The sequence below is a fragment of the Leucoraja erinacea genome, chromosome 8 (genome assembly GCF_028641065.1).
Source record: "Leucoraja erinacea ecotype New England chromosome 8, Leri_hhj_1, whole genome shotgun sequence".
In the NCBI taxonomy this organism is placed as follows: Eukaryota; Metazoa; Chordata; class Chondrichthyes; order Rajiformes; family Rajidae; genus Leucoraja; species Leucoraja erinaceus.
In genome coordinates this window covers 72,141,938-72,154,044 of record NC_073384.1, presented here as the reverse complement: position 1 = coordinate 72,154,044, position 12,107 = coordinate 72,141,938, and the positions used below count along the sequence as shown (strand labels likewise).

Genomic DNA, 12,107 nt, shown 5'->3' with positions numbered 1-12,107 from the left:
TTTAAAGTAACCTTGCATCTCCTCTCTCTTATTCTCTCTCCCACCCTAGTCATGCACTAGTTTCACTGTCCTGTTGAATTGCATTATCTGTATAACTTGCTATCACCTAGCCCACAGCCAACAATGAACCATTGTGGGCACCACCTTTCCTTGATAATTGTTACTTTTTACATATCTTTTTCATTTGTTCTATATCCATCTATATTATCACCATTTATATCTCTCGTTTCCCTGTCCCCTCACTTTCAGTCTGAAGAAGGGCCTCGACCCGAAACGTCACCTATTCATTTCCTCCAGAGATGCTGCCTGACCCGCTGAGTTACTCCAGTTTTTTTTGTGTCTCTCTTTGATTTATAACTGTGTGTGTGTGTGTGTGTGTGTGTGTGTGTGTGTGTGTGTGTTTTTCTGTTGGAAACTTGCTTGTTGTCTTTTTAGATTGGATCAAATTAGTTTATAATCATTTACACCAGGGAGCAAAGAAATTCTGTGACGCTCATATACAGAATACGTGCTAATGATAGATACAGCTATAAATACAACAAAAAATGAAATAACAGAATTATGCAAACATTGGAGTGTAGACGGAGGTAGTGCAAACAAACCAAAATGCAATAAAGAAATATACAGATTAGGTGGAGTTAATCGTGAGAGTATTTGAAAGGTCCCCAAGAATGGAGTGTGAAAGAGTTGAACACTCAAAGCTGGAGTAACTCAGCGGGTCACACAGTATCTCTGGAGAAAAGGAATAGGTGACATTTCAGGGTTGAGACCCTTCTTCAGACTGGTTCAGGAATATGATCATAAGATCATACGTAATAGGAGTAGAATTAGGCCTTCTCCCCATAACGTCCGACACCCGTACTAATCAAGAATCTATCAATCTCTGCCTTGAATATACCCACTGACTATGATAGCCATGGGGTGAAGCTGTTCTTCAGTCTGTTTGTCTAGGGTTTGGAGTTGTGGCATCTTCTCCCAGAAGGTAGAAGAGGGAAAGGAAAATGGTCTGGATGGCAAGCATCTTTGACCATATATCCAGCCTCGCTGGTGCCACACACCTTGAAGGCAGATTGGATGGAAGTGACAAGCCTGTGATGGACTTGGCTGTGTCCGCCATTCTCTGCAGGTGCAGGTAGCCATGAGCAGAGCAATTTCTAAACCAGGCTGAGATACATCCTTTCGTTGATCTGTAGAAGAGTGAGAGAATCCTCTGGAAATGTTGAATCTACTCGGACACCGAAGGAAGCCAATACGCTGATGCACTTTCTTGATCACCGCAGCAGTCTGAAGAGATTAGGTTAGGTTGCTAGTAACATGGCGAGCAAGGAACCTGCAGAGCTCGACCATCTCCACTGCTACTATGTTAATGAAGGCATGGTTATGGTCACATCACCTCCTCCACCCTTCCCTCTTCCTAGGGTCAACAACCAACTCTCTTGTCTAGCTGATGTTAAGGGCTAGTTTATTATCCTGACACCATGATACAACAATTCTCGATCTCCTTCCTGTCCTTAGCCTCATCAGGCCCTTCCTTTGAAGAAGGGTCCCTACCGAAGCATCTTAGGGGACAGGGAAAGTGATGGACAGTGGTCTGTAGAAAGGAGAGGTTGAAGATGTTGGTGAAAGGCGTTGCCAGTGATTAACACATCATCTCAGAGCCCATCCAGAGACTCCAAGTGCATTCTGAGAGTCCATTCTTATGAAAGCAGATCTAACTTCTGCCAAAACGAGATATGGGGTAGAGCCAGCGATGGATGGGTGGACACGCCTAGGTGGAACTTAGTGAGCCTGTTCAAAACAGCCTTCGAGCTCATTTGACAGAGATGTGTCATTTCCAGAGATGGTCCCTGATTTTGGCGGGCAGCCCGCGATGGTATTCAGGCACTGTCAATGTTGCCTGGACCCACTTGATTGAAGTGAGTCTCTAGCCTGTTTTGGAATTTGCTCTTGACATGCCTGAGAGCCAGGTGGCGATCATACTTGGCCACCCTTCAGAGTACTGGATCATCCTGCTTGACAGAATCAGATCTGGATTTTAACAGAGAGTGAATCGGCTTGTTCAAGGTTTCTGTTTAGGATCGAGCCTCATTGGCTTTGTCGGCACACAGTTGTAAGTGCATTTGTGGATGAAACACTGGCAACTGAAGTATAACCTTTTAGGCTGGATGAAGAGATCTTCAATATGTTCCAGTCCATCAACGCAAAGCAGTCCTTGAATTTTAACAAGGCCAACCTCAGCCGAGAGCATCCAAAATACAGTCATCATGTTACCTCCCCCACCAGAGGGGAGAGAACACTCGATCATTGTTATACTACAATTAAGAACACATATTGCTCTGTTCCCCCTGCAACTCTGGGACTCTCAGATCATTGTTTGGTTCATCTAATTCCGACCTGCAGGCAGAAACTAAAATCTGCTAAGCCTGTGGTCAGAACAACAGGCAGTGGCTCTAATCAACAGCCAAAAGTCTGTAGCCTCCTTTTGCTCTGGTATTTTATTTTATTCGTCACATGTTTAAATTATTATGTTTTATTTTGAATTGTCTACTGTATATCGTGTTGTTATCCTTTGGAGCAAATCACCGGCAAATTCCTTGTATGTGTACATACTTGGCTAATAAAATGTATTCAATTCAATTCAATTCAATTAAACTGGCCGAAACAGGTTCGAGATGGTTGTAAGAGGTGCACTTGATGGTGGTTTTGCAGTGGTCTGGAGTGGTAACACTCAGTACGGGGCAGGAGACTTGCTGAATGAAAAAATCTTTACATTACCATCCTCAAAGTGTATTTGCACCATTTAAATCCTATTTAGCCACGATAAGGCATCCTACATTGCTTCAAACAAATATTTGATGGAGAAAGGCGAAGTGGACAAATCTAAATTATAAGTTTGCTCTATTGCTGTTGTGCAGATAAATTATTAAAGGACTTAAGAGTTAAAATCAATAGAAGCATTGTGGCTTCAGAAGATATATGTCAGCGTGAATGATGCTTGGACTCAAACATGAAAGGAACTACTCCTCGCCTCTGTTATCATTCACTTATGCATTATCTGAGTTTTCTCAAGAACTGTTTTCACATTTCAAAAAATACATTCATAAGGCATGACCTACTGCACATATAAATACTTTCATTTTGTTATTGTGCAAGTCTAGCAGCTGTGGACCTTGTCCACTCTAAATCATTTCGCTTCAGAGCACAATGACAATACAGGTTCATCATGATTTTCATTCACAAATCTCGTTTGTAGTATTATCGTCATTGCTCCATGCCTATAAATCAATGAAGCTTCACCAATATGATTATAAGTTGAAATGATAAAAAAGGAGAAGGAATAGCACTAAATGAAATTTAGCTGCTCAGAATTTGGTGCGTTAATTTTCAAGAAGAGCAAAATATCGCTTGGTTTTGTTAGCTTGTGAGCCCTGTAATTTAGGTTTATAATTATGTTAGAATTAGGTTCACTTCTTTTCACCTCTGTGTTTCTTATGCATGCATGCCTACATCGCTTAATTTTCTCTTTCTCTCTGTAGGTTTCATGCCAAGTGTCCAGAGAAATGCACAAGTCTCTCAATACGGATCCCAGCAAACAGGTGCTCCCATGTCACCACATCCATCACCTGTTGGACAGATGCACAGTGCCATGGGGCCTTATCAGCAGCCCAATTCCAGCAGCCCTTATGGTCCCCAAAGCGCCCAATTTGGGCCTCAAGGTAAGAAAACGTATACTAAGATCGGTTAAGTTCAGCAGAGGCTGTTTTAAAATGCCTAGTTATTATTGAAGACAAGAATAGAATATTTAGATGAGAAGCAATCTTGAAAATCAGCAATGAAGCACTTCCTTTCAAAAGAAATGAACAAGGGCACTTTGCTTTCATTGCAAATACAAAAACAGGGATGTAATGCTGAGGCCGCATTTGGAGTATTGTGAGCAATTGTGGGCACCACATCTGAGGAAGGATGTGCTGGCTCCAGACGGTCCAGAGGAGGTTTGCAAGGATGATCCCTGGAATGATTAGGTTAACATTTGATAAGCATTTGACGGCAATGGCCCTGTACTCACTGGAGTTTAGAAAGATGAGGGGGGGGCCTCATTGAAACTTACCGAATAGTGAAAGGCTTGGATAGAGTGGATGTGGAGAGGATGTTTCAACGAGTGGGAGAATCTAGGACTAGAGGTCATAGCCTCAGAAGGAGCCTAGGAAGGAGATGAGGAGGAATTTCTTTAGTCAGATGGTGGTGAATCTATGGAATTCATTGCCACAGAAGGCTGTGGAGGCCAAGTCAATTGACATTTTTTAAGGCAGAGATAGATAGATAGATTTTTGATTAGTACGGCTATCAAGGGTTATGGGGAGAAGGCAGAATAATGGGATTAGGAGGGATAGATAGATCAGCCATGATTGAATGGTGGAGTGAACTTAATGGGCCGAATGGCCTAATTATGCTCCTATCACTTATGACCTTATGACCTTTTACTGTAAAGTATTTCACACAGACCTTTTGGTGATTATAATTGGGAATGCCAACAGTTTTTGTTTGGAATTGTTTGTCTCAGCAAGCAATATGAAATTCGCTTGTGCCTTAACTGAATATAATTTGTCTGCCCATTTGGACAAAACAAGCAAGCATGGCACATCCTTGTTTCTACTTGTATCAAGCATGATCTGCTTTGTAGATTACCAGCTTGATTCCATAACTCCTGAACATTTCACTTTGATAGGCAACCCAATTTTAAATAAATTTATCATTGACTTCATCTAGAATTATCACAAAGAACTATTACCTTGAGTACTGTGGAGCCCTTATGCACATGTTGTCTATTTACAGGTTCCAGTGATTTTAAATGCAAATAAGCGTTTTTGGTTCAACATTTGGAAGCCTAATATCCAAGTATTGACATCTTTCCTATATAACATTAAATCTTTAGTAGGCATGCACTTGGTTAAAACATGCTAGGATTTCTCTCTCATTCAGTTCTTAGAATCTCTTAAATTATTTATATACAGGTAGCGTAATATAATGGAGCAGCACTTTCAGCTCTGTGCCCTTTTTATGGAACCGCTTCTGAATAGTGGTTGGAACTATTGTATCCCTCACATCAACAGATCAGCACAGTTACAAGGTAGACGCAACAAGTTGGAGTAACTCAGCGGGACAGGCAGCATCTCTGGAGAGAAGGAATGGGTGGCGTTTCAGGTCAAGACCCTTCTTCAGACAGGTACCAGAGGATCTTGACCCGAAACGTCACCCATTCCTTCTCTCCAAAATCTATAGCCTCCTTTTGCTCTGGTATTTCATTTAATTCACATGCTTAATCAATAATGTTTTATTATTCATGTTTAATGTATCATTCTTAACTGCCACTGTACGTCATGTTGTCACTTGCGGGCGGAGCACCAAGGCAAATTCCTTGTATGTGAATAAACTTATTCATTCATTCAGAGATGCTGCCTGTCCCACTGAGTTTCTCCAGCTTTTTGTGTCTATCTTTGGTTTAAACCAGCATCTGCAGTTCCTTCTTACACAGCACAGCTAGAAGTTACACGAGGTGTACACAGAGAGGGGAGCTTATTCAGGCATTTCCCAGCAGGAGATGGCAGTATAGTAAATGTAAACATGTATGGGCCGATTGCCTGTTTGTCTTTATTGGAAACAGTACATTGTTATGCTTTGGGAGGCACAATGACATGTTGGAAACAGAATCAATAATAACATTGAACAGTAGTGGAACAAATTGAATAGTTCATGAATAGTTATTTCAAAGAGCTGGCATACGCACACCCGGCCAAATGACCACATTGCGTGCAGCATGATTCTATGAAAGATAGATTCAAATAAGCCACAGGTGAAAACTGGTAAAAACTGAGCAGCAATTTTTCAGAAGATAACAATTGCAACAATGTTGAATGTTGTTATTTGATATATATATATATATATATATATATATATATATATATATATATATATATGAATTGTGATAGTATAGTGCAACCTGAACTCCCATAACTAAATCGAGCCACAGATATTGTTGAAAATTGATTTATTATAGAGAATTTCTGGGTATATATTAAATCAGAAGGTTTTATTTATGCTTGTCATAGTGACATGGAGATTCTTCTTCTTTTCAACTTCTCCTCTGCCCCGCTGGCAATCCTGTTGATATTGGCACCATCCTCCCATTGAAGATTCAAGATTTTCTCAACCAGAATTTTTTTTTTTTTTTTTTTTTGCAGAAAATTATAGATTTCTTTGAAGCAAAATGAAGCTGCCATTTAATTTGAGTTTTGCCTTTGGTGGTTTTTGATTGAAAATAACACATCAAAAGTCCTTATAATATGCACAGGCGGCATGAACCAATATAAATATAAAGGTCAATTGAGGCAAGTTAGTGTGCAACCTAGAACTCCAAATGGACAAAGTTCTCCCAGGAACTTCTTCTTTTCATCCAGGAGCTCAAAAAGTCTGTGGTGTCGCCATTGGTTTCGCATGAAAACCAAAATATAGCCTTCGAGGAACTTTTAGACACGATGATATACCAGCTGATCACACCAGAGGAGGTCTTTCCACCTCCCTGGGAGACAAAGCTGGATTATATTGAGAGTTTTGATTGAGAGTATTGCTTTAAGAAGACCTCTTGTTGTCACTCTACTTTGTTTCAATGGTTTTGTATTTACTGGGCCAGCATGATAACCTTTCTACCTTGTTTGCAGGATTTACCTGTAATGCTACGTATACTAAAACCACTTTGTTTCAAAGGCTACCCTTCCGAATCTTTTTACATTGCACAGGTCAGGACCCTTGGTCGTGTGATTCCATGTTGATCAGCAGTGCGTTCTAATACATGCCATGCCTGCTCTTTCCCGATAATATGTTCTAAATTCTGTTACATTCAACATTACTGTACTTTGACTACAGAGACCTCTCATTTATAGCTTCCCTGAACAATATCCATTTCAAAGTTGGAGTTTGCCATTTTTCTCCCTAATCTTTGCAGGTCTTAACATCCAATATGTAATTAACTGATTATTCCTTAAACAAATAGTTTGTCAACCATTGGGATGGATTTAGGAATTAATCAAGCAATTTGTGGTAGCGGACATTATAGGGGATCTTTCAGAATGCACACAATTAGATACATTCGAACAAAAAAGAAAGACTCTGGGGGGGGGAGGCTCCCCGCCATGGTTAATGAAATAGCAACAGATATTGAAGATAAAGACATGTCATTCTGCAAGTATAAAGTGGCTGGTCTGAAGATGAACAAAATATACAATAATAAAAAGTGACTAACAGAATAGTGAAAAAATACAAGAGAAAGCTAGGCAGCAATGTACCAAAGGATAGAGTGAATTTGATTGCAAGATATTTTAGAAGGGAGTTAACAGAAATTGGGGAAATTAATGGTGGAAAAGTGGGGGTGGCTTGGATTTTGTATCTGTCTTCACGAGAGAAGATTCAAATAATGTCCCAGAAATATCTGTAAACCAACAATTAGAAGTGAGGAAGGAAGTCAGGAAACTCACAATATGTCGGAAGGTGGTACTACACAGGATGATGGAGCTGTGAGCTGGCAAAACTTCAGGTCCTGATGGACTTCATCCTTTGCCTTTGCCTAGTGACATACTTGTATTTTTTACATTTTTGTGAAGTCCCTCGATTCGAGAAGGATTCCATTCATTTTGAAAATAGCAAATATAGCTCACCATAAAGAAAGGGGGTCAAAAAAGCAGGAAATTAAAGGCTCGTTGATAGAGCGGGACAGTTGTGGAAAAATCAAGGTGTTAAGGCAAATTTAACATGGTTTTATGCTTGACCAATTTATTGGAGTTTGATAAAGTAAAGTGCTAATTTGCTACTTGGGAACCGGAGAATGTAATTGAATTTCTTAGATGAGATGAAAGGTTATTATAACAAACGAAAGCTAATGGCATAGGTGGCAACATACTGGTGGTGATTGAAGATGAGTTGACTGCAGGGAGCAAAGAGTCAGCAATAATAGATCTGTTTTCAGGCTGGAAAGGTGGAATTACTGTGCTGCAGAAATTGGGGCTGCAGCACTACCTTCACACATATCTTGGATGAAGGCGCCAGATGCATGGTTGCTGAATTTGTTGATGAGACAAAGATAGCTGAGAAGACATGTTGTGCAAAAGACACAAAGGGACATTAAATGGGCAAACATGTGGTAAATGGAAATTTACGGGGGGAACTGTGAAACTGATGAGGAAAATAAAAAACCATATTATCCAAATTTTGATAGATTGGAAAGGTTTAAGATGCAGAAGATCCTGGCATACCGTTCACGAGAGTCTAGTTATTATGCAGTACAACAGGGCGGTACAATAAGTCAGGGCGGCACAGTGCCACAGCTGGTAGTACCGCTGCCTCACGATCCTGACCTCTGGTGCTGTCTGTGTGGAGTTTGCACCTTCTCCCTGTGACCACATGGGTATCCTCAGGGTGCTCCAGTCCTCTCCTACATCCCAAAGACGTGCAGGCTTGAAGGTTAAATGGCCTCTGTAAAATTACTCCACGTGTGATGGGAATTGATCTGAAAGTGGGATAACGTAGAACAGATGATCGATGGTCACCGTGGATGCGGTGGGCCGAAAGGTTGTTTCTCTAAAACTAAAAAACTAAAACAAGCAAATTCAGACTGATAGCCAAATGTCATAAACTCACTGCTGGAGGGATTGAATACAAAGGTGGGAACAGACTTCAGTGATGTCAGACTTTGGTGAGATCATCAGGAGTACTGTTTAGCATTGGTCTTTGATTTAAGGAAGGAAGTTAAAACATTGTAAGCTGCTCAGAGAAGGTTTACAAGACTAGTAGAAGGAACTAGCAGGTTGTGTTATGAGAACATCTGGGCAGACCAGGCTTGTCTCTGCTGGAAGGTAGACAAAATGCTGGAGAAACTCAGCGGGTGCGGCAGCATCTATGGAGGGAAGGAAATAGGCAACATTTCGGGCCAAAACCCTTCTTCAGACTGATCAGTTTAAATGTGTTTCTATCCCACGTATTGTGCTTGTTCATCTCAGCTGTGCGTGGCCTTTTGCTCATGTTATTCTGAGAAAAGTCTTTCACTTGTGGACAACCACCCCAGGCCCCTGCCAGATACAGTAAACGGAAAGCTCCTTCCGTCAACAGACGCATCAGGGAACAGAAATGTTCATAATAATGAAAATCCCTCTGTTGCTAAGAAATGTTGCAGGGAAAAAAGGATGACAAGCAAACAGCAAGAGGTTAGATAGGAAAGAAAAGAAAAGGGATTTGTCAAAACACATGAGGCAAGTACAACAGGGGGGAAATTACTGAGTCCAAGTTTCCCAATTCTTAGACAACAGACAATAGGTGCAGGACTAGGCCATTCGGCCCTTCAAGCCAGCACCACCATTCACTGTGATTATGGCTGATCATCCACAATCAGTGCCCCGTTCCTGCCTTCTCCCCATATCCCTTGATCCCTTGACTCTGCTATCTTTAAGAACTCTATCTAACTCTCTCTTGAAAGCATCCAGAGAATTGGCCTCCACTGCCCTCTGAGGCAGTGAATTCCACAGATTCACAACTCTCTGGGTGAAAAAGTTTTTCCTCATCTCCGTTCTAAATGGCCTCTCCCATATTCTTAAACTGAGGCCCCTGGTTCTGGACTCACCCAACATCGGGAACATGTTTCCTGCCTCTAGCATGTCCAAACCCTTAATAATTTGATACGTTTTCCTCCCATCCTTCTAAATTCCAGTGTATACAAGCCCAGTCGCTCCATTCTTTCAACATATGACAGTCCCGCCATCCCGGGAATTAACCTCGTGAACCTACGCTGCACTCCCTCAATAGCAAGAATTGGCCTCCTGCTACTTCTTACCCATTGAACATGGCATGAGGAGAGTGGGAGGAACTTATTAACAGACATGGCAGCTGAGTTGTGAAGGAGACAATGGCATGGTTCCTGTGTTTACTGTGGATTCTCCTGGAGCAGGTTGTGCCATGACAGTTAAAAGAAATGGCAGCATCCATGGAGCGGAAGGAAAGGAAAGGGGCACTGTCGGTCTGGAAGTAACAAAGATCGTCGACGAGACTGTTGGAGGTAAGAATCTGGAAGAGAAAGTACAAAATAGGAGAGTTTGATAGTTGGTAAGTCTAATACACAGCAAAACAAGAATATAAAGAACAAAAGGGAAAATGCAGTAATAATTGACATTAAATAATTAACTGGGCAGTCACGATGGCGCAGCGGTAGAGTTGCTGCCTTACAGCGAATGCAGCGCCGGAGACCCGGGTTCAATCCCGATTACGGGTGCTGTCTGTACGGAGTTTGTACGTTCTCCCCGTGACCTGTGTGGGTTTTCTCCGAGATCTTCGGTTTCCTCCACATTCCAAAGACGTACAGTTAACGTAGGTTAATTGGCTTGGTAAACTTTTTTTTTTTTAATTGTCCCTAATGGGTGTCAGGATAGTGTTAATGTGTGGAGATCGCTGGTCGGCATGGGCCGAAGGGCCTGTTTCCGTGCTGAAACTCTAAATTAAATCTAATAAACTAAAACAGCACATTATAGCCACATGGAAAAGGGGCCAAATTAAAAGATGTTAAACATCTGAGCATAACTAAGTTACAGCAATGCAGCCAGTGTATATTTTTGCTGATAGTAGATTACCATGGCACACAATTCACCATTTTCAGTTAGATTCCCAGCAGTCGGGTCTGTGACCAATTATGAAAAATGTCTGCCTACTGCTGACAAATGCATAAAATAATCCATGAATTGGTTTGAGGAACATTGTTCCAGATTATTTTTTTTTCGATTAAAAATAATAATGGTGGAATATGCGAGCAGGTGAACTTTTATTGCTTGGGTCCAACCAAAAAAATGTTCAAAGGACTCTTCAGATGATTTAATAATTCAGTTTGTTGCACTAAATTTGAATTTTGTTTTGTTATCCCTGTTGCTGCAAACAAGTTATTATGTGATTCCATTTACAAACACAAAACCTTTCATTAAATGCAAGTGGATTATAATTAGATAGCAAAATTAAATTCTCTGGCAATGTATCTAAATGTTGGCAAGAGCTTCATAATTGTAGATTTTACAGCTTGCAGCTGTGTTTGATTGACTGCTGTTATATTGCATCCAAGTTAATGCAGATTCTTGCCACCAAATTTGTTCCCAGTTCATTTAGTGTGTTAAATGGCTAAGGACAAGGTAGAGATTGCCCACTCAATTTATACATCTGTTTTAAGCAGAATGGAGTCCCACTGTAAGCTGTCCCAAGAGTTTATCATATTTAGTTTAGTTTGGAGATACAGCACGGAAACAGGCTCGGTGAAGATCTCGGAGAAATCCACGCAGGTCACAGAGAGAACGTACAAATTCCGTATAAACTAGTACCCATAGTCAGGATTGAATCCGGGTCCCTGGCGCTGTAATGCTCCTGTCTCACTTTGGAAACCTGAACGGAAACCTCTGGAGACTTTGCAACCCATCCAAGGTTTCCGTGCGGTTCCCGGAGGTTTTTGTCAGTCTCCCTACCTGCTTCCACTACCTGCAACCTCCAGCAACCACCTGCAACCTCCGGGAACCGCATGGAAACCTTGGGTGGGGCGCAAAGTCTCCAGAGGTTTCCTAAGTGGGACAGGGCATAAGGCAGCAGCTTCACCACTACGCCACCGTGACGTCCAAATTTATGGAGGCCCAAATATGCAAGAACTTTCATAGAAACATAGAAAACAGGTGCAGGAGGAGGCCCTTCGAGCCAGCACCGCCATTCATTGTAACCATGGCTGATCGTCCCCAATCAATAACCCGTGCCTGCCTTCTCCCCATATCCCTTGATTCCACTAGCCCCTAGAGCTCTGTCTAACTCTCTTTTAAAACCATCCAGTGATTTGGCCTCCACTGCCCTCTGTGGCAGGGAATTCCACAAAATCACAATTCTCTGGGTGAAGAAGATTTTTCTCACCTCAGTCTTAAATGACCTTCCCTTTATTCTAAAACTGTGCCCCCTGGTTCTAGACTCGCCCAACATTGGGAACATTTTTCCTGCATCTACCTTATCCAGCCCTTTTATAAGTTTCTATAAGATCTCCCCCTCATCCTTCT

At 41.5% G+C, this 12,107-nt stretch overlaps 1 protein-coding gene across 1 annotated transcript in view; it reads left to right on the top strand.

The window, feature by feature from the left end:
- arid1b (AT rich interactive domain 1B (SWI1-like)) overlaps nt 1–12,107 on the top strand; it is a 457,745-nt gene that overhangs the window by 289,301 nt on the left and 156,337 nt on the right. Inside the window, 1 exon segment of the mRNA XM_055639980.1 lies at nt 3,537–3,716. Within this exon segment, the coding sequence (XP_055495955.1) occupies nt 3,537–3,716 (180 nt within the window).